Below are 21,272 nucleotides of genomic sequence, written 5' to 3'. Positions count from 1 at the left end.
CCGCGTCATGGTTCTCTTGCCTCGATGCCAGTCGTCTGCGGTCCCTGCAGTACTTCAATTTCTATGCTGGAGGCTCCACCCATGTCGCCTTTTTCAACACTGCCGATAATCTGGAGAAACTGACTCTCATGGGCAAGCAATCGCTCCTGGGCGACCTCCTGGTTAGCTTACTACCTCACTTCAGCAAAATGAGCCGCTTGTGTGCGCTCCGCGTTGTTGGCTGCTCGTCTAGCGCCTACACCGCATTGAGGTTGGAGATGCGCGCCGAGCGCTGGTTTTCTCGGCCCTGCCTCGCACTCTCGAGGTCGTCAGCATCGACATCGTCTTCGGGCTCCCTTCCGATCCTGTTGACTTTCGCGAGTATCTCAACTCCCAGCTCCAGGGCGGTGGCAGGCCCGGTGGTAAGCTCAAGCGCTGGGAATCGAGTGAGCGGGATCGCTTGCCCCGTGCGCTCCGCCGGAGCGGCATGTCCGACTTCTACCGGGCAGTCTTCACGCGGCAGGTCGACCAGAACGGTCACGAGTGCTTCGTTCACTCGCGTTGCGTCTGCCTGCTCGCTTACTCCCTGCACTTTCGCTTGACTAACGCATCTGAGTCCGGCAGCCGGCCGTTGGCCGACAGCGCGACGCGCTTAACATCATCTGCCTTGGCTCCGGTCTCCGCCTGCATGTCCGTCTGTTGAGCCCTGTACACGCTGCGTTTGTCCTTTCCTTCGCGACACTTCAGGTACCGTGCAACGGCTTCGAAAGATTTCCAACACGTCTCGGCGTGAGCGTTCTCAAGCTCAAGTGTCCAACCAACATACTCTGCTGTGATCTGATCTTGCTCGTTCTTCCGAGGCGGAAAGGGCCACATTGCAAGCAGCCGTGAAGGCGAAACGCGGAAGCGCGAGAGCCAGAGGGAACCCGACTGGGAACCCTCTCCGCCTTCCACACAGGCAGTGAGACGTCGAAAGAGGATTTCGCGATCAGCATCGCTGGCACGAGCTCTCGCCTGCCTGCTAGTCGTCAACCACATTTCGCTCTCGCTCCTCTGCCTCGCCTCAGTCTGCTCTTGCCGCTTGATTGAATCCGTTCTAGCCCAGAAGTGCTGCTTCGACCGTTCTCGAGGCCCGCTGCTGCTGCTCGACCCGCCCAGCGTCTTTGTGGGCCTCCTCGCCTCCCTCATCTGGCCTTTGGCTGATGAAGCGCTCACACTCGCCACGGCGCGCACAGGAGCGGACGAACGGCGGCAGAGCTTCAACAGGACAGCTGCAAGTCTCGTACAAGCGCAACAGGTCCTCGGAAAGACTAGGACCTGCCGCCGCCATGCTCCTCCTCTCCGACCTTCCCGACGACGTCCTTCGCCTCATCTTCGAGCAGTTGGCTCCTGTTCAGCCTTCGCAAAGTGAATCACCCGGAGTCAGCATCGGTCGCCGCGACCTCGGCCGCGCCCTCGCGGGCACGTGCAAGCGCTTCGTCCCCTTTGGCCTCGAACTCGTGTGGCGCCGCGTCGACATCAACGCTCGCCTCAACGAGGAGCTCGTCGGCCGGATCATCGGTTCAGAGACGGTCGGCGAGCGCATCCAGTACCTCTCGCTCACGTGTCTGTGGGACTCGGCGTACGCGCTCGTTGCCGGCGATCTTCCCGCCTTGCTGCCCAAGCTTCCGAACCTGCGCGCTCTCGTCGTCAAGCGGATGCCGCAGATTGCCGAGCTCTTGCTTGGCGGCCTAGTCAAGGCTGAGAAAACGCTCCCGCTCGTCTCCCTCGACATCGACGCTCGCCTCGCGTCCTCCGCCACCCTTCCGTCCGCCATCTTTCGAGCTCTGCCCCATCTTCGCCAGCTCAGGAGTATCCATCTTGACCTTGACATCGATTTGGCGGATACTGACAGCGCCTTGCCGATCGAGACCGCGCCCATTTCGCCGGAGGAGCTCAAGCTCGTGCTGACGAGCAAGTCAACCGGAGCGCGCGAGGCGACCATCGTCAAGTCTATCCTGACTGAAGTCAGGCTGTCTGACCTCCGCTCTCTTTCGGTCGAGCTGTCTGCAGCTGCCTTCTCGGCTCTCTGCGATGGCCTTCACCGCGCGGCCATGTTACAGACGGTCGAGGTCTACGTCCACATCAAGCACCTCACTTCGTACCTCAAGATGCTCTGCTTGACCCTGCCCAGACTCGAGCACCTCCGCAAGCTTGTCTTTGTCCAAGTCCACGCTGTCGACCCGCTCCCCGTCGCGCTCACGTCGCCTCTCGGCCGCTTCTTCTCGTCTTCGCTCCCCCTCTCGGTAGAGTCGGTTCAGCTCAACGTCGACTTCCAGATCTCGCAGCACAGAAGCGAGTTCCGCGATATGCTCGACGACCGCATCAAGCAGGGCGGAGCACTGCGGCGGTGGGAGAGCTTGGAGCGCTGCAGAGCGGGTGACTCAACGGCTATTCGGCGTGTCGTGTGGGTCCGCAAAGTCGACGAGCAGGGCCGGCAGTGTTTCGTCGAGGTGTGAGCGGGGGCACAGTCGAGGACGCGCAGGTGCGCTTGCCTTGCTGACCTTCCGCGCCAAGGGGGCTACACTGACAGAACGCGGCCGCAGCTTCTTCCGCTTAACTTTGACGCACTTCGGCGAATCACACTGGTTGACACACGCCTCAAGCCGGACGGATCGCTTCTTGGGTCGTTCTTTGTCCCCAATGCTTGCCTTTCTCCCCTTCGCTCGTCTCGCAATTACGACTGCAATCCTCGCTGCTCCACTTTTTTGCGCAGCCCTCGGCCGTGCCACTGCGTCAGCGATGCGCTCGTCCTTTGCTGCTCGGAGCGAGACAATTGACGCGGAAGCCGAGAGCAGCGAAAGCGCATGTTGATCCGTAGTCGCGACAGCTTGCTTTCGGGAAGCATTCGCCAGTGCCGGAACGAGAGCAGACAAGAAAAGTCAGAGAGGGGGACGTTCGCAGACGAGGAGTGACCTTGAAGGTTGGACGAGGACAACCCGCCGGCGCTCGCCTCCTTTCAGCTGCGGACAGCCTGAGAGTGTTGCTCAGCTGCTTAGGTGCACCTGTACGCCCAGACCAGCGCTGCACCGCTTGCTTTGCGGGTTCCTCGTCATCGCCTTCCCCCACCTTTGCCGAAGTCGACCGTCAGCGCGAGCGCGCAGAGCTCCGTGGAGGACACGGCAGGGTGCGTAGCGGTCAGACGGGAGAACGAGCACAGAGGCACACCACTTCACACTCGCTCGAGCCGCGTGGCTCCCTGCCTCTCCCCCATCCGGAGACCTCGCTGACCCCTCTCGACTCGGCGCAGATGGGCTCGTTCGGGGCGTTCGTGCTCACGTACGTCCTCGGAGGCATCACCTTTGTGCCCCTCTGCCTCGCCGTCGTCCTCGCCGTCATCTTCTACACGTCGCCCGTCGTCCAGCTTCCGCGAAAGACGGGCATCCCAAAGCTCCCCGACCAGCCCGACGATGCCGAGCCCGTGTCGGTCTACCGCGCAGGCTGGCTCACCGTGCGGAGGACGTACGAACCGCTCAAGGACGCTGGCGACGGGACGTACGCCGGCATGATCCGCACCTTCATGGACAACCGCAGCCGCGACCCGCGCCGCACCAAGCCAAAGGACCGCTTCTTCGCCGTCCTCAAGCAGAGTGTCCTCTTCCTGTACGAGGGCGAGGACCAAGCAGAGTGTTGGGCCGCCATCGAGATCTCGGCGCACGACGTCGTCATCTACCCCGAGGAATACATCGACGGCGAGCTCTTTGTCAAGCGGACCGCCATCGAGCTCAAGCCGCGCTCGAGTAGGATTGCCGCAAGCGACGACGACAATGAGCGCCCGCCAGAGAGCCCCGCACTGGGACAGGCCAAGTCGGAGGACCTCCTGTACGACACCGAGACGGGCAAGCCGCTTCCGTGGTTCATCTTTGCCAAGGTCAACTCAGACAAGGAGGACTGGTGCGCTCCGCTCATGAATCACCGTCGTCGCGTGTGAAAGCCTGACGGAGCTCGTGCACGCAGGTACCACTCGCTCATCCTGTCGTCCCGCCTCGGCTCGCCCACGTCAGCTGCCGACATCGCCAAAGACCGCGCTCTCTTCGAGCCCGAGGACATGGCTCGCCTCATCGAGTCCATCGACCAGCAGCCCGACTCGATCCCGATGCGCTGGCTCAACGCGCTCCTCGGCCGTATCTTCCTCTCGGCGTACCGCACCTGCTCGCTCGAGGACTACATCACGTCGCGCATCGTGCGCAAGCTCAAGCGCGTCAAGCTCCCGACCATGCTCTCCGAGATCCAGGTCCGCGAAGTCAACGTCGGCGCCTCGGTCCCGCTGTTCAGCAAGCCCATGCTCAAGGAGCTCACGGCCGACGGCGACGCGAGCATGGAGGTGCACGTCGCGTATGTCGGCGGCGCGCGCGTCACGATCCAGACCGAGGCGACCGTCTCGCTCGGGTCGCGCTTCAAGCCCTACTCGGTCCGCCTCGTGCTCGCCGTTGTCCTCAAGGAGCTCGAAGGCACCCTCCTCGTCAAGATAAAAAAACCGCCCTCGAACCGCGTCTGGTTCGGCTTTACGAGCCAGCCCAAGATGGTCCTCGCCGTTGAGCCTGTCGTCTCGGCGCGCCAGATCAAGTGGTCCCTCGTTACCGGTCCCATCGAGTCTCGCATTCGCGAGTTGGTGCGGCGCCCGCATTTTCAGTTCGTTGTCTGGCTTACAGAAGGACTCACTCTACATGCGACAGATCATGGAATCGATCGTCGTACCGCACATGGACGACCTGGCCTTCTTCGACACGCGCTCGATCCCGCTCTCTCGCGGTGGCATCTACGGGCCCTTCCTCCGCCGCGAGCGCCCTTCGAAGGAGGAAGAGCTCATTGGGCCGAAGAAAGAGGATCGGGAAGTCAAGCCAGGCGACCCGAGCACCGTCAAGGAGGACGAGCTTGTCGCGCCGTCGCCCGCGCCTCCCGACGGCGAGGGTGCGACGGGCGTCTCGACGGCCACGAGCAACGGCGACACGCGCTTCCGTCCGTCGACGCGGAGGCGCCGCTCGAGCGAGGGCGACGCCGCGCTCGATTCGGCGTTTACGCCCCTCGTCGCCGCCAACTCGACGCGGCACGCTCCGCCTCCGCAGTCGCAGTCGGCGGCAACAGGTGCGACGACGGGCATCTCGCGCAGCGCGTCAACTGCGTCGAGCAGCGTGAGCAGCCTCGCGAACGGACTCCAAGCCAGTCTGGCTTCGTGGCGCGAGAAGAACGCCTCGTCGTCGTCCTTTGGCTCGGCTTCGACCCCGCCCGGCACATCCGCGGGCGGCACTCAGCCGCGCAGGAAGACGAGCTGGTTCTCCAAGTCGTCGTCGTCGACCGCGCCGAGCGTGCGCAGCGCGAGTGTCTTGACGGCAGACTCGAGCGATTCGCTCGCGAGCGCGGCTTCGGCGTCGAGCGCGACGACCGAGACTGGCGGAGCGGGCGGCGGCGGCACTGGGGCGGGAGGCGAGGAGATTTCGGCGAGCAGGCTGCGCGAGATCCTGCAGCAGCGCGCCGAGAGTCGTGAGCGCGAGCGGGCAGCGCAGGAGCAGGCGGACGAGGCCAAGCGCGGCGAGACGTTGCTCGAGGCGGACGAGGTGGACGACGAGCCGCCTGTCGTGCCGGACAAGACGGAGGCCGAGAAGGTCGTTGCATTCGAGGAGGTGCCGCCGCAGCAGTCGAATCTCTCGCGGACGGCTCCCGCAAAAGACGATTCGGCTTCTGCGTCTGCCGACGCGGAGTCGCCCCTCGTGCTCAACGAGGCTGCTGCGTCGCTTCCCGCGCCTGAAGCGGCCGTCGTTCCGCCGACGCCGGCCTCTCCCTCGCGTCCGCCTCCGCTGCCGAATCGCCCTTCGTTCGTCAAGACGCAGCCTACTCCGCCTCCCGCCTCGCCCTCTTCATCCGTGCCTCCTGCTCCCTCGCCGCTCTTGTCAACCGAGACTGCGTTCTCGTCAACCCGCGGTCCAGCTCCTCCCCCTCGGCGGCACTCGCCCTCAGCCTCGGTCGATTCGCCCAATCCAGCCACGAGCACCTCGTCGATCCTTTCGTCCTGGCGCACCACACGCGCCTCACTCGCCGACAAAGACGCCCTCGCCGCTGGCGTCGCGAGCGCCAAGGAGAGCATGCGCCGCTGGGGCGCCAACTGGGCCGCTTCGCGCGCTGCCGCTTCGTCTTCGTCTTCGCCTGCAGGAGGCACAAAGACGCGCGTCGAAGACCTCGACCGGCCAGTGGGCGACAGCCCGCTCAAGGCGCCGAACGAAGAGGACGAGCGCGGCGCCGAGAGCTACCGCGACTACCGGCGCCGCGCAGCGAGCCCGACACGGACCGGCGGCGGTGCGAGCCGCCCCATCGAGGTGGTGCGGACGCCACCGCGCGGCGGAGCGGGCGCGGGAGGGGCGGGCGGCCACTTCTCGCCGGCTTCGAGCAGCTTGCCGAGCACGGCGCTCTCCCCCTCGCATGCGCTCAGCTCGTCGCCCTCCTCCGCCGCCGCGGGCGCTGGACCCGCACGACCGACCGTGACGCAGCCGCCTGGTGCTGCGGGGATGGGTGGGTACAGGCCTGCGCAGATGATGACGCTGCCCGGCATTAGGGACGAGGCGAGGAGGCAGAGGGTCAGGGAGGACCACCTCGGCGGGGGCGTCTCGGCGCCGGCGGGAGGCTCGGCGGAGAGTGGCGAGGGGGCTGGCAAGGTGGAGAAGAAGGCTCAGGAAAAGGAGCAGGAGAAGGCGCAGGAGGAGGCTAGTGCGACGGTCGAGCCTTCAAAGCTCCCGCCCTTGTCTGCGCCCTCGGGCGCTGTGACCGCCGATGTGGCGGTCGCCCCGCCATCACCACAGGACACTCCGCCGCTCCTACCCGCGCCGTCGCCATCCACCGACGTCGCCGCCGCGCCTTCGACTTCCTCTTCTTCCGCGCCTTCAACGCCACCTCCTGCGTCCCAAGCGCCCGCTCTCCCGCCGCGCCAGCTCGACCCTCCCGCTCTCCTGCCACGTTTGACGGCGTCGCCCAAACCGGACGCCCCGCCTGCGCTACCGCCGCGCAAGACGGACGAGGGCAATAGCGAGGTGGAGACTCAGGCTGCGACAAATGGGGTCGACGGGCCGCCCCTCCCGCCGCGCAAGACGGAGGAGATCGAGGGAGAGGACAATCTCGCGGACGAGGCTGGCTGGGGGCTTGAGGAGGTCGCGGACGAGGACGAGAAGGCGGCGAAGCCGTGAGGGCCTCTCGCTCACTGTCGGTCGACGGACACTTTTTCTCGTGGTGTGTAGCATTCGTGTGCATTACTGCAGGACTCTGCGTTTTTTGCTAGCCTTTGCCACGGGACACTGCGAGACACGTGCGGAGGGAGGGAGGAATGGCCAGAGCGCGCTTTGCACGCCCTGTGCGGATTCGCGTGCACCTTCAGGGCTTGCACAAGAGTGCAATCACACGGGCGCGCGCCCCTGCAAGTCTGCGCGCGGCGAGGAAGGCGCGGAAGCGACGCGTCTTTCGACTTAGGCGCAGAGAGAGAGAAGGGCGAGCGCTGGTCCCACCGCTTCCCGCCGGCTCGTCTCGGCGCACAATGGCTGTGAGTGGCGCGCGTCTGGGGCAATGGCACCCGCCCAGAGCAGCGCGCACCACCGCTCCACGCCCCGGCGAGCCCGTGCCGCCGCGCGAGAGCCTCCTCCGCTGACCGCGCGCGCACACAGTCGACCAGCCAGCGCCCGACGCCCAGCGCAGACGGGCAGGACACGCTCAGCGACTACATCCCCCAGTCGAACGAGATCTCGCGCGTGCCCTCGACCGCCGGCGCCAACGACACCCCCGGCGACGGCGACGACCAGCTCGACGACGGCGACGATGCCCAGGACGACGACAGCGAGTACGACTCGGAGGGCGACAAGATCATGAAGCCCGCCCAGGGGTCCAAGCCCCAGGGCAAGGCCAGCCTCAAGAAGGAGGCCAAGCGCAAGTTCGACGACAAGGTGCGCTTTCCTGCGCCTTCCCGAGTCTCCCTGGCGTCTAGCGACCCGCTGACACGGTCTTTGTGCAGCTCGCGTCGCGCCGCTCGACCCAGGCGTCGCTCAAGTCGGGCGACTCGATCAAGCGCTTCACCTACCTCCTCGGCCAAACCGACCTCTTCAAGCACTTCTGCGATCTCAAGGCGCGTCTTTCTCCCGCTCTACGCGTAGTCTTGAACTGCAACTGACGATCGAGCGAGGTCTGCAGGCCCAGCGCGACCCTGGTTTCGCCAAGCTCCTCGCGGAGGCGGAGAACGCTGGCAAGGCCAAGGGGTGCGCTCCTTCTCGCCGCCACATTCTATACCCCGTCCGTAGCGATTGACAAAACGATCGCTCGCTCGCAGGCGCGGTAAGGCGGCGCAGTCGCGTGGCCGCAAGTCGGAGAAGGACGAGGACGCCGAGCTGCTCGAGGCCGAAAAGGAGACGGACGGCCTCGCCGAGGGCGATGGGCCGTTCGTCTTCACCGAGTCGCCTGCCTGTACGTGCACCGTCCTCTCCGACGATTGGGGCGCTCGGCCCGCACCATCAAAGGCTGAACGGTCCGCCTAACGACCCGGCTTCCGCGTTTTTGCAGACGTCAAGGGCGGCAAGATGCGCGAGTACCAGATCCAGGGTCTCAACTGGATGTGCGGCCTGCACTATAACGGTATCAACGGTATCCTCGCCGACGAGATGGTGCGTCGCATTCTGCTCTTTCTCCGCACTGTCAAGCAGCCTCACCAAGTTTCGCTCGCAGGGTCTCGGCAAGACGCTCCAGACCATCTCGTTCCTCGGGTACCTCAAGTTCATCCGCAACATCCACGGCCCGCACCTCGTCGTCGTCCCCAAGTCGACGCTCGACAACTGGGCGCGCGAGATCGACCGGTGGGTGCCTGGCTTCAAGACGGTCGTCCTCAAGGGCACCAAGGAGGAGCGCGCCGAGCTGTGCCAGCAGACGATCCTCCCGCAAGATTTTGACATTTGCCTCGCGTCGTACGAGATCTGCCTGCGCGAAAAGTCGGTCCTCAAGAAGGTCGTGTGGGAGTACATCGTCATCGACGAGGCGCACCGCATCAAGAACGTCGACTCGATGCTGTCGCAGATCGTGCGCCTGTTCGACTCGCGCGGCCGCATGCTCATCACGGGCACGCCGCTGCAAAACAACCTGCACGAGCTGTGGGCTCTCCTCAACTTCCTCCTCCCCGACGTCTTCAGCGACGTCGCCGACTTCGACGCCTGGTTCGAGAAGCAGGGCGACACGGGCGACAAGGCGATCGAGGCCGCGGGTGCCGAGGCGAGTGCGCCGTCGACCGAGGACCCGGCCGCCGTCGAGCAGGCCAAGGCCGACGCGAGCAACAAGGTCGTCAAGCAGCTGCACGCCGTCCTGCGCCCCTTCCTGCTCCGCCGCGTCAAGATGGACGTCGAGAAGAGTCTGCTGCCCAAGAAGGAGATCAACGTCTACGTCGGCATGACCGAGCTCCAGCGCAAGTGGTACCGCTCGATCCTCGAGAAGGACATCGACGCCGGTGCGCTTCTTTTCGCACTTCGTTCGCCATGCTGCCCGCTCACTAGATTCCCTCGCCTTCCGCAGTCAACGGTATGAGCGGCAAGAAGGAGGGCAAGACGCGCTTGCAGAACATCGTCATGCAGCTCCGCGTGCGTAACTTCTCCCCATTCGCTGCAAGGGACGCACTCTGACGCGATGAGCGCCTGCAGAAATGCTGCAACCACCCGTACCTCTTCGACGGCGCCGAGCCTGGCCCGCCGTTCACGACGGACGAGCACCTCGTCGAGGCGGCGGGCAAGATGCTCGTGCTCGACAAGCTCCTCAAGAGCATGAAGGCCAAGGGCTCGCGCGTCCTCATCTTTTCGCAGATGAGCCGCGTGCTCGACATCCTCGAGGACTTCTGCCTCTTCCGCGAGTACCGTGCGTTGCGCGCCGGCCCTCTCTGCGCGATACCCCACACTGACGCGATCTGGCTTTGCGCTCGCAGAGTACTGCCGCCTCGACGGTGGTACCGCGCACGAGGACCGCATGGAGCAGATCGACGCCTTCAACAAGCCCGACTCGGAGAAGTTCATCTTCCTCCTCACGACGCGCGCCGGCGGTCTCGGAATCAACCTCGTCACGGCCGACATCGTCGTTCTCTACGACTCGGACTGGTGCGTCCTATCGAGAAGTGCGAGCGGACGACTTCAACTTGGCTAACGCTCCCTCTTCGCCTCCCGCAGGAACCCGCAGGCGGACTTGCAGGCGATGGATCGCGCGCACCGCATCGGCCAGACCAAGCAGGTCTACGTCTTCCGGTTCGTGACGGAGAACGCCGTCGAGGAGAAGGTGCTCGAGCGCGCCGCGCAGAAGTTGCGCCTCGACCAGCTCGTCATCCAGCAGGGCCGCGCGCAGCAGAGCAGCAAGGCGGCGAACAAGGACGACCTCGTCGAGATGATCCAGCATGGCGCCGAGAAGATCATCAACTCGAAGGAGTCGATGATGGCCGACGACGACATTGACGCCATCATCCAGCGCGGCGAGAGCAAGACGGCCGAGCTCAACTCGAAGTACGCGCAGCTGTCGTTCGACGAGCTGCAGATCTTCAACAACCCGGGCGCGCAGGGGACGACGACCCAGTGGGAGGGCGAGGAGTTTGGCGGGCGCAAGGGGAACGGCCAGAAGCTCTCGAGCCTCCTCTGGATCGAGCCGTCCAAGCGCGAGCGCAAGACCAACTATTCGATCGACGAGTACTACCGCGGCCAGCTCAAGGGCGGGTCCGGCCGCCCGGCGGGTTCGAGGGGTCCGCGCGGCCCGCGTCGCGTCGCTGTGGACGACTTCAAGTTCTTCCCGGCGCGCTTCCAGGAGCTCCAGGAGAAGGAACAGTACTACTTCAAGGTGCGCAGCATTTCGTAGGCTCGTCGAGACGCATTGCTGATCGCGCTCCTCCACCGCCTGCCCGCCCTGCAGAAGACGAAGGGCGAGCAGGTCGCCGTGCGCGAGAACGTCCCCGACATGACGCCCGAGCAGCTCGAGGAGGAGCGCGCTGCCGAGCAGGAGGCGATCGACACGGCCGAGCCGCTCACCGAGGAGGAGGAGAAGGAGAAGGAGGAGCTCAAGGGCCTCGGCTTCACCGACTGGGCCAAGCGCGAGTTCCAGGCGTTCTGCCGCGGCATCGAGCTCTACGGCCGCGACGCGTATGAGTTGATCCAGACTGAGGTGCCGACCAAGACGGTCGACGAGGTCCGCGAGTATGCCTCTGCCTTCTGGGAGCGCTACACCGAGATCGAGGGTGCGTGCCAGCGGAGCCTGTCCGCCCACCTTGCCGATCCTGAGCACATCCGCTGACCTTGCCGATTTTGTGCAGACCACGAGCGCATCATCAGCAAGATCGAGGCGGCGGAGGCGAAGCGCAGCAAGGAGGATCGCCTCGCCTCGCTCATCCGCCGCAAGGTCGCCGAGGTCGACTACCCGCTGCAGCAGCTCAAGATAGTCTATGCGAACCAGACCAAGGGCAAGTCGTACTCGGAGGACGAGGACCGCTTCCTCCTCGTCGAGATGAGCAAGTACGGCCTCGGCAAGGAGTCCGTGTACGAGAAGATCAAGCAGGACATCAACAACTTCCCCGCCTTCCGCTTCGACTGGTTCATCAAGAGTGTGCGTGTGCTCTCGATCTTTCGCCTGGACTTCACACCCGCTTTCTGAGGGTGTCTTCGGCGCGACTTCCGGTCTGACCTTCTCTACCTCTTTTCCCCTTTCCCCTTCCTGCCCACGCAGCGCACGGTCCAGGAGATCTCGCGTCGCTGCCAAACCCTCGTCTCGCTCGTCGACCGCGAGAACGGCGGCGGAGACGACAAGGACGCGGCGCCGGTCAAGGCCAAGCGCGCGCCCAAGCGCAAGGACGCGCCGACCGACACGCCCGACGCCAGCGCGAGCGGCAGTCGCGCGGGCACGCCCGCGGCGAAAAAGCCGAAGAAGGCTGCGAAGGAGAAAGTCGAGGCGTGAGAGACCCCTCTCTGCCTGAGGTTCCCGCTTGTTTTTTCTCCCTTGTGCTGTGGTGCTGTGTACTAGTCTGTAACGCCTCTTCTCCGTCTGTGCAATCTTTTCGCTTGTTCTTCCAGTAGAGGCGAGGTCACTACGCTACGCTGTCAGCCTGCAGTGTCCCCTAACTCTTGTGTTCTCCTGAGCCTGCCGTGTTCACGTCGGCCTCCACTGTTTCTCTCTGCCCAGAACGCTGCCGTACAGAGCTGTAACGTCTTACTCTGTGAGCACACGTAGTACGGCCGAGAATAGCCGAACTTTCGTCCCACCGAGTCGTACGCCTTCGACTTGGTCACGCATCGACTGATAGCCCTGACTCTGCCGATCCCGCCGAGCTTGCAGTTGATGGTGCTGTAGGGTGTGAGTGGGCGAATGGCGCATGTGGCGTGGATAAGGGCCTCGTCGGCGGCGAAGTGCCTCGTTCGCTTCCTCGGCGGTGTGTCGTCCTTGTCCTCCTCGCCGTTGACGTCTTGTTTTTCTTCGTCCTCGTACTTGTTTCCTGTTGCCTTCACTGTCGCGCGGCGCATGGCTTAATTTTCTTGCCGACGAGGGGACACGATCAATCTGCGAAGGCGCGGCAACACGCGCAGCGGGAGGCGAGAAGGCGGAAAACGCAGCCGCCACATACGGCATTGTGGGATTAGGCGGCCCGGATTGAGTCTTGTCGAGACGATGCAGAGCCTTGCAGGACGGTTTCGACGTTCTCCGACATCGCGACGCCCACTGGAACGCCTTCGCGTCCGTCGGCGCCCTTGTCGACGTCGACAAACTCCGCAAGCGAACGCCGTCAATCTCGGAATCCCTTCTGGAGAGACCGTGAGAGATGCATATCGTACCGGAAAGACGAGGCCTTGCATCCGTCGCACTCAGACCTTGGCCTTCCTAGGCCACTTCTCTGTGGCATCGAGGCCGCCTTTTTGCCGTTGGGAGGCTGCTAACCTCCCGCTCCCCCCCTGCTTCTCCTCGAGCTCTCACTTGTCGAGCACTAGCTAGCCTGCATGAATAGCTGGCGCGGGCGAGGTAGCGTGCGTCGCCGGCAAGCAAGCCTCAAAAGCGGCCTCCGACTTCTCCTCGCCGGCGCCTAAGTGCATCCGTTTTGCCACTGCCACGCCACCCTGGCTGCTCCACACTCTCCAACCCTGCATTGAGCAAGCAAGTTGACCGGGGCGAAGCAGCCTCAGCGAGCCGAAAGCGTTGGCGGCGAGACTTCCGGTTTGTCTGATGCCTGAAAATACGCGACGCGCACGGTTGCGACAGCGCTCAACAACGCCAGCGCGCTCAGAAGAAAGCTGAAGCCCAATCTAGCGCCCAAGTCATCGCTCTCGAGTCGTGGCCTTAGCACGAGTCCAAATTGTAGCCTTCGCCGCCGCCGGCGGACCTCGCCGCGAACGCTTCGCACAGCATTCGGACTGGGGCAGTCTGTGTCGATGATGCTGCTGCTAGAGCAAAGAGCGCGCCGCAAGAAACAGAACCAGATAGCGTGGGCAACAGCGCTGGCTGGGCGACCCTGAATGGCGTTTGACGAGGCGGCGCGGGCGGCAACGCGGCCGCGTCGCCTTTCGCACGTAGACGTGCAGCATGGTCGGCAGAGACGCTCTTGACACAGACGAGAAGATATCGTGTCGAGCGAAACGCGGAGGAAGGTCGAGTCGGAACCGGGGAGGTCGAGGAGAGCGGCCAAGTCGAGCTTTTCTATTCGACTGTATTCCGTCAATGATCAATACTATTCAGCTCCCTCGCGTCCGTGATCAGCTCCTCACGGTTCTGACACTCACTCGCAGTGCTCAGAATCGTTCCTCACAACGCACCTTGGCCCGACCGCCCTGCTTGTACGCCCTCCCTCCGCGTCCCGTCGCCGGCGGGGTGGGGACCTTCCCTCCCTCGTCCCTCGCCCTCTGTCGCGACAGATCCTGTATCGATTTGGCCTCGTCGCAGTTCAGCACGGCCGTACGGCGACTTCAGCGAGTGCTGCGCGGAGCGAGCTGCGTCGATGGCGAGGGAAGACAGCGATGCGAGCGCTGACACGCGCAACTTCGTCATCGGCTGCTTCCAGACGCCGGGTCTTTCTAGCGTCGATCGTTACGTTCTTTCCTTCCTGCTTCAGTCCGATCAGCGCTTCTGCGAACATGCTGCGAAGGGACTACAGGAGATCTCCGCCATCCGCCCTTCCGCGACTGCGCAGAAGGCCCGCTCGCTTCTTCTCTCCTCGCGCCCTCCTTCTCAGCTGCTCGCACTGAACCATGCTCTGGCTGGCGATCCTGCTCTCGCTGCTCTGCACCTGTACGCACGCTCTCACGGGCGACCAGGTCCGATCCGTTTTCCCGTCTTCGTTCCAAGACCTGCACGGCGAGACGGTCGAGCTCCCTTCTTTCGACTTGACTGTACTCCACGATGCTGGTGAGCCTTGCTCGGACCCCTCCGCAACTCCTCCGAGCTCACAGGACTCGTCCGCAGACCGTGTCCTCTTCGTCGTAAACGCGACGGACACTCCGCCGTCGCAGATTGGCTGGTTCGGCACCGGTGCTGGATCGGTGCGTCTGTAGAAAGCACATCCTGGCTACACAGACTGACGCCCAGTCGCCGCAGCATATGGCCGACGCCGACTTCCTCCTCGCCTGGCCTACCATCTCCGGCTCGTCCGTCAACTGGACACTCTCGCACCGCCTGCCCAATACCGCCGCTCCCGAAGGACACGGTCTGCCCTCCGTTGCGTCCGGGGACCCATCGACGTCGACCACCGCATTCTACACGCTTGTCCCCGAGCTGACGACGACGGAGGCTTCCTCACCGTACTCGGCCGTCGCTTGGACTCGCGCGCGCTCGCCCGGCAGCTCTTACCCAACGGCCAGTGGTGTTGCTACTACCCAGCTGGGCGACGCGCAGACGAGCTTCATCTACGGGTCATCGAGCGAGAACCCGGGAAACGCGGACGAGACGGCGCCCGTTCGGCGTCACAACCAGGTCCGCCAGTCTTCGCTCACACGTCGCTCGATCGATGCGCTGACTTCGCACGCGCAGCCCATGGGAGCGACGACGATCAACTTCCAGCAGGCAGTCGCGCTCGACGACCTCGACGGCGGCGCTGTTTCGCGCAGCTCCGCTGGCCGCACTGCCCGCGACAAAGGTCTCATCGCGCACGGTGAGCAAGAGCATTTGCGATCGTACTGGGCGGTGGGCTGACACGCGAGCTGCAGCCACCCTCGGCTCGCTCGCCCTCCTCATCTTCACGCCGTCTGCGATTCTCCTCGCCCGTCTCGGTCGCGACTCGTTCCGCTGGTTTCCGCCGCACTGGATGCTCAATCTCTTTTCGACCGTCCTCGTCATCGTCACCTTCGCGCTTGGGGTCAAGTACGGCGGCGGCGAGTTTGACGACTTTCACAAGCGGTGAGTTCTTTCCGCACGCGGGTGGGAACGAAGCCAGACTGACCTGCCTTCTTTCCCAGTCTCGGCCTCGCACTCTTCCTCCTCGTCCTCGTGCAAGCCCTCCTCGGCTTCCTTGCTCACAGGACTATGCCCACGCTGCTCACCTCGTCATGCCCGTCCTTCCGCTCGGCTCCAGCTGACCCGGCCCACCCTCGCCGCATTCGCACTCCTCTCCCGCGCATCTCGCACATCCTCGTCGGACTCGTCACCGTCGCGCTCGGCTGGACGCAGCTCGCTTCCGGGATCGACGGCGAGTGGCAGAGCGGGAGCGACGCGCAGAGCGCTGTTCCGCGCGGCGTGTGGATCGTCTTCTGGGCGCTCGTCGCGCTGTGGATCGCTGCATACCTCGCGGCATGGGTCTGGGGCGTGGTTGGAAAGAAGGGGGCGAGGGCGGCACAGCAGGAGAGGAGGGCGATCGAAGGGGACAAGGGGCTGATGAGCGTGACGACGAGGGGCACGGCGACGCCGTGAGCGCGAGAAGAGGAGTCGCAGAGTCGCTTAGCCACGCCTAGTCAGGCTGTTCTTGTTTCACCCTGTAACACTCGCAGCAGTACATGTCTCGACCAGGCGCGAGAAGGGAAGACGAGAGCGAGTTACAACAACAAGCAAGAGCGATGTCATGCGATGCGAGGTCGTCTATGCTTCTAGTGCCTTCTCCAGTCGGTCCGCCGTCTCCCACAGCCCCTCTTCGCGCGAGAGGAGCGCCATTCTGCGCAGCGTCTCCCTCCGTGCCTCGTCCTCCTGCGCGTCCTCGTCACCTCCCATCCGCTCCTTGAGCCTCCTTAGCTGCAGTAGCCTCCTCTCGCTCTTCGCGCGCTCCCCGTCGCCGACCTGCGGCCCGCACGCCGGGCAGCAGCACTCGAACTCAAACACCCTGCGCATCTCGTCGCGGCGGGCCTCGACGCCTTCAAACTCGAACGTCACGTTCAAGTACGTCCACGTGAGCTCCTCGCCGGCCTTGATGTCGCGCAGGGCGTACAGGCGCGTCGAGCCGGTCGAGGGGTTCCAGGCGGGTCGCGAGAGGGTCGGGCGGCAAGAGGAGTTGAAGCGCGAGAGGAGGAGGAACATGCCGCCGATCTCGCCGGATGTCCTGCGTGTGACGAGGACGTCAGCATGAGCAAAATCCTCGAGCGCGTCTTGGCGACTGGCGCACTTTGCCGTGACAGCGCAACGAAGGAGAAGCACGAGCCGACGTACTGAACAGCGTTGGTCGCAAAGATGCCGTATGCAGGCGGAAGATCCGGTCGCGTGTTCGCCAGGTCCCAGAAATCCTTTCGCTGCTGCTCGGTCTTCCACGAGAGCATTGTGCGGATGTTGCGGTCGAGGAACTCGTCGAGGTCCTTTGCCGGCTCCTCGTCCTCCTCGCCCTCGACCGGAGTCGGCCCGCCGCCGGATCCGCTCTGCACGCGCTGGAAGAGGTACGCCTGGAGCGGCGCGTCGACCGTGAAGAGTGGCGCGTCGTGCAGGACGAGTTCGCCGCGAGGAATGTCGCGGGTTGCGAAAGCGCCCAGGAAGCCGGATGGGGTGGCGCCGATGGCAAAGGGGCGATCCGATGGAGCAAGTGCACTCGACAGCGGCTCTTCGCTGGCCATCTCGGCGGAGCGCGGCGATAAAAGGAGGGGAAAGAGCGGGAGCAGCTCTTGGTCGCATCCCCTGCGCTTGCCCAGCACTCGAGTGCTTGTACGGCACTCCGACGGCTGTATCGAGCTTGGGAAAGCGTCCCTGGAGAGTCTCGACTTGCCCACTGCTTTGTGTGCGTCTCGTTGCTTTGTGCTCTTTCTTCATCTCCTCTCGCCTGCTGTAGGCGAGCAACGGCGCTAGAGAGTCTCGATAAACTGCAGCTGACTCGCCAAACTCTCTGCTATGCACCCTGCCACTTTAGGCTCCCCGCTCGGTCGGCATGAGCCTCGCTTCACTCCCGTACGACCTGGTCCGCCTCATCGCACAATATCTCGACCCAAACCCGGCCAGCTCCGTCACCGAAGCAACCTCTATCACGAGGCAGAGGCGCTACCTTGGTCGGAGACTCGCCCTCATCGCGCCAAACTTTCGCGAGATCGGCACCTCTCTCGTTTGGCGCAATGTCGTCGTCGGCTTTCATCGCAACCCCGACCTCCTCGAGCGCGTCCTCGACGAGCAATGGATGGCACCGCACATTCGGAATATCCGCATCCTCGCGGGCAAGCGGAACGAAGCACAGGCGCTTGCGCTCGACTTGCAGCGCCTTCTCCCGCTACTTTGCCGCCTCGACGAGTGTGTGCTGTCAATGACGCCTGATACTGTCGAGCTTCTGCTTGAACAGGCGGAATCGGCGACAGGCGTGTCATCGGTGCGCTGCTTCGAAGTCGACACGACGACTGTCGCCTCTCCACCCTCGTTTCCAGCCCAGCTCTTGCGCAAACTCCCGCTCTTCCACGGTGCCGACCGCATTGCCGTGTCATTACGCCTCTCGCCTGAGACGCTCATGCCTCCTGCGCTGCCCGCGCCCGTCCTGCGAACTCGAGTCGTCATGCTCAACATTGAGGACCTCGTGGCGTCCTCCGCGGCCGAAGCGCTCGTCGGCTCGTACCTGTCCCTGTTTTCCCTTGCCTACATTACCAGTCTCAAGCTATTGAGCGAAAGTGTGCCCGACCACGTCTTGCGCGACCTTCGGCAACTGTCTTCTCTGCGCCATCTCTCCGTGGACTCGAAGAGCGACACCGTGGTCGTCGCGCTCAATCACGCCATCGATGCTCTACCGCACCTCCCGGAGCTTCGATCCATTGAGCTGGGTGTTCGGTCGCCAACGGACCATCCCGCCCGAATCACCTGCTCGCTCGCACACCACCGCCTCTTCGACGCCATTTCGGCTCATCCCGCCCTCGAGTGGGTCTTTATTGCGGTCGACTTTGGGCTATACGACGAAGAAGCGGGCGAGCCGCTCGACCATTTCATCGCGTTCCTCGATCGGAAGCTCCCGAAGGACGGGCGCGGCGGGAGTCGCTTCCGCGAGTGGACGAGTGTCGCATGGGATGCGGCCTTGTTGGTGAAGAGGGAAACCACCTGGTTGCGCGTAGCATGCCCAGACGGTGGAGAACGCTGGATCGAGGATCATGGCGGAAGTCAAAGCGGCACTGAGTCTGTAAATTCCCTATCGTCCCCTCGTCTCGAGCAGAAGACCGAGAAGTTGATCAATTCCTTGACGCCGCTCTATACAGCCTTGATTTCAATACGTCCATACTTCAAGCTCGACCCCTGCGCCTTCATCGCCCCGCTCATCGCTTCCCAGATCCTCTCCCTCGTCTCCCGCTCGACCACTTCTCCGGCCAGGGGCACGGCCGCACCTTGGCAAGCGGCTTGAAATGCTTCCTGCCGACGCAAGGGACGGGCGACGTCGAGCTGAAGAGGGATGTGAGCGAGTCGTTCGAGGTCGAGCTGAAAGGAACGAGGAGCGTGAACGGCTACTTAAGTAGGACATCTTGCCCATTCCCTCTGCAACGCGTCGGACGCGTTTGCCAACTGATCTGCCGGGAAGTGCGAGCTCAAGAATGGTGTGGTCAGCCCAGGTCTGCGGAGCGACGACAACTTGCTTAGCGACCCAGATGTAAAGAGAAGCCCCGCCACAATGAAGCATGGGAGAGCCGGCCTACTTTCAGATGTACGTGACTGTCAAGACGACCGTCAGGGAGCTTTGCCGGGAAGAGCTTGTTGTAGATAGCGTCGAGGAGAGCAAGCGACATGAACAAGCGCACAGCCTGAAGCCGTCGGCGGAAGGCAACAAGCCCATGAGACAAGGAAGAGAAGAGCCGCGCCGAGCATGAGTGCACTGAAGGGCGCCAGCATCACTTCGGGCATGGCTAATGGTGCCAGCGCGGGGAGAAGCACGTCCGGCTGATTTGGTGCTCTTTAGCCCGTTTCGAGATGACCGGGCCGTAATACAGCAACACTCGTCAGTAGCCTACACCGTATCCGCTTCTCGGTCCGTGTGTCGGCACAGGGGCCGGTGCGTCATCGGTGCCGCGGTCCTTGTCCTCGAAAGTGCGCTTGTACAGCGCCCAGAGCTCTTCGACATCTTCGCCGCCGAGCACACGGCGGAGTAGCGCGCCGTCGTCCCATGTGTTGCTCCGTGCAGCAAGGTTGATTTTTGGGACAAGAAGCGGGTCGCGGAAATGGCGTGAAAGAAAGGACAGGAAGAAGCCCTGCAAAGACAGACGATCAATTGCCCGACTCGCCGTGTTCATGACTCATGACTCGAATGGCACGCACGGTTCGCTCGTAGCCTGCATCCCAGCGGTCGCACTCGCCGGGCTGCTCGCGCCAATGCGGCGGCGCGAGACCCGCCCCTCCTCGGACCCAGTCGGCGATTCCCTCGACGAGCCCGCCCGGCAAGCTTCCCCCTGCGTCGTACTGGAAGGCGTGCACCAGCTCGTGCGTCAACACGCCGTCAATCTCGTGCTCGACGCGCTTCGCATCGCCGTTGGACCGCGACAATACGCCTTCGAGGTAGCTCATCGAGAGGTGCAGCTCCTTGTGCTCGTTGTCGAGATCCGACCCACAAGTGTAGGCGACTCCGTCGAAGCTTCGCAAGTGCAGTGTGACAGACCGAACGGGAGCAGGTGCAGCAGAGCTGTCTGCATCGAGGAGCGCGGAAGGGTAGAGCAGTCGGAGGACGTTCGAGACGGCGTGACGCAGCGCCGCGTCGGGCGTCGCCGTATGCTCAAAGAATACGTTGCATTCTGTACGCCCCTGACTGTCAGCAACGGCCCCGCACAAAGGATGCGAAGCTTTACCTTCGAGTCGTAGGCATCGGAGATGAAGTGGGGGAATCGCGAAACCAGCGTCGGGTGACTTGCGTCCGCTTGCAGGGGTCGGTGGCATGCCGATTGTGCTTCTACAGCTTGGCAAGTTCCTCTGCTGCGGTGCAGTGAGGTGGTCGAGGCGGAACCTCGGCTCGCAGCGGTCGTCTCGCTCCGCCTGAATTGGTCAGTCTGACGAATGCAGAGCAGGACGGCACGGATCAGCCACGGGATGCTATCTGCTTGACTGGTCGCACCTACGCTTGCTCAGTAGACTCTGCTTCCGCTCCTGCTCCCGCCCTCGAGCTACAGAAGCACTCGCTGCCCTCCTGCCGACTTGCAGCCAGCGCGCTCGAGGTCCGTCTAAACGCATGACAGTCGAGCTCACTTTTCCAGCCGACACAGGTCTACCGAGGCGACTCGAAGATGACCGCACCTCTAGCGCCGGATTCGCGACAGTCCAGCGCCGTCCGACTGCCCATGGAACTAGTCCTGCACATCCTGGAGCACACCGTGCCCTGGCAGGGGGCTATGCTGCCATCGGCGCAGCGTGTCGCCCACGTTTGCCGCGAGACTCGGGCACTTGGGCAGCGCCTCGCCCACCGGTCCCTTCGCCTCACAGCCCTCGAATTGGCTGAAACGCTTCTCCGGCTCGTACAGCCGTCATCCAGCGGTCCGGACGTCGAGCACATCGACTACGCACTCGACGCGCGACTAGACAGCCGATTGTCCATGCTGGCACCAGCGCTATTTCGGACGACGAGCAATATCACGTCGATACGGCTGGCCCGAGATGCTGCGCCAGTTCTTTGTACCCTCAAGGAACTGGCTGCGGACAGCGTGCGACATAAGCTCACATCAATGAGCTTGTCGCTGTCGTCGCGAAGCGAGCCCATTCCGCTCTCGACAGCGATGAAAAGCCTTGGCCGTTTCTCCAACCTGCGACATCTCGAGCTCAACCTCGACACAATTCATCCGGACACGTTTTCAAGCGAGGCTCCGCTGCAGCCGTTCTTGCCGCTCCGAAGCCTGTTCGTTAAGATCAGCTGCTTCCGGGCCGGAGACGCGACTGCAAGCGCAGCATTGGGCAAC

The 21,272-nt window shown here is 63.7% G+C and overlaps 7 protein-coding genes across 7 annotated transcripts; 5 read left to right on the top strand and 2 right to left on the bottom strand.

Annotated features, from left to right (window-relative positions):
* Positions 1–1,307: 1,307 nt before the first annotated feature.
* On the top strand, positions 1,308–2,477 carry JCM10292_002133 (uncharacterized protein; the record flags this gene model as incomplete). The annotated part of the gene is made up of 1 exon (XM_076645554.1): positions 1,308–2,477. The coding sequence occupies one exon, from the start codon at positions 1,308–1,310 to the stop codon at positions 2,475–2,477; it is 1,170 nt and encodes a 389-aa protein (XP_076509081.1).
* A 791-nt stretch (positions 2,478–3,268) lies between these two features.
* NVJ2 (Nvj2p) lies at positions 3,269–7,190 on the top strand (the record flags this gene model as incomplete). Its single annotated transcript, XM_076645553.1, has 3 exons — positions 3,269–3,912; positions 3,976–4,630; positions 4,695–7,190. 3 exons carry the CDS (start codon positions 3,269–3,271, stop codon positions 7,188–7,190), a joined length of 3,795 nt encoding a protein of 1,264 aa, XP_076509080.1.
* Positions 7,191–7,534: 344 nt separating this feature from the next.
* Positions 7,535–11,946, top strand: ISW2 (DNA translocase; the record flags this gene model as incomplete). The annotated part of the gene is made up of 14 exons (XM_076645552.1): positions 7,535–7,540; positions 7,662–7,937; positions 8,006–8,116; positions 8,182–8,246; positions 8,318–8,451; positions 8,548–8,648; positions 8,710–9,478; positions 9,544–9,608; positions 9,669–9,879; positions 9,947–10,115; positions 10,185–10,839; positions 10,912–11,233; positions 11,309–11,598; positions 11,719–11,946. 14 exons carry the CDS (start codon positions 7,535–7,537, stop codon positions 11,944–11,946), a joined length of 3,402 nt encoding a protein of 1,133 aa, XP_076509079.1.
* A 2,276-nt stretch (positions 11,947–14,222) lies between these two features.
* Positions 14,223–15,876, top strand: JCM10292_002130 (cytochrome b561 domain-containing protein; the record flags this gene model as incomplete). The annotated part of the gene is made up of 6 exons (XM_076645551.1): positions 14,223–14,379; positions 14,437–14,513; positions 14,569–14,943; positions 15,001–15,121; positions 15,177–15,366; positions 15,426–15,876. The coding sequence occupies 6 exons, from the start codon at positions 14,223–14,225 to the stop codon at positions 15,874–15,876; spliced, it is 1,371 nt and encodes a 456-aa protein (XP_076509078.1).
* Positions 15,877–16,041: 165 nt separating this feature from the next.
* Positions 16,042–16,997, bottom strand: JCM10292_002129 (SET domain-containing protein; the record flags this gene model as incomplete). Its single annotated transcript, XM_076645550.1, has 2 exons — positions 16,042–16,495; positions 16,603–16,997. The coding sequence occupies 2 exons, from the start codon at positions 16,995–16,997 to the stop codon at positions 16,042–16,044; spliced, it is 849 nt and encodes a 282-aa protein (XP_076509077.1).
* Positions 16,998–17,305: 308 nt separating this feature from the next.
* On the top strand, positions 17,306–18,608 carry JCM10292_002128 (uncharacterized protein; the record flags this gene model as incomplete). Its single annotated transcript, XM_076645549.1, has 2 exons — positions 17,306–18,430; positions 18,603–18,608. The coding sequence occupies 2 exons, from the start codon at positions 17,306–17,308 to the stop codon at positions 18,606–18,608; spliced, it is 1,131 nt and encodes a 376-aa protein (XP_076509076.1).
* Positions 18,609–19,334: 726 nt separating this feature from the next.
* On the bottom strand, positions 19,335–20,262 carry JCM10292_002127 (uncharacterized protein; the record flags this gene model as incomplete). Its single annotated transcript, XM_076645548.1, has 3 exons — positions 19,335–19,583; positions 19,651–20,120; positions 20,175–20,262. 3 exons carry the CDS (start codon positions 20,260–20,262, stop codon positions 19,335–19,337), a joined length of 807 nt encoding a protein of 268 aa, XP_076509075.1.
* Between the last annotated feature and the right edge of the window lie 1,010 nt (positions 20,263–21,272).

This window comes from Rhodotorula paludigena (assembly GCF_050403205.1).
Source record: "Rhodotorula paludigena JCM10292 DNA, Rt_paludigena_JCM10292v1_ctg1, whole genome shotgun sequence".
In the NCBI taxonomy this organism is placed as follows: domain Eukaryota; kingdom Fungi; phylum Basidiomycota; class Microbotryomycetes; order Sporidiobolales; family Sporidiobolaceae; genus Rhodotorula; species Rhodotorula paludigena.
This window is presented reverse-complemented; position numbering and strand designations above follow the sequence as displayed.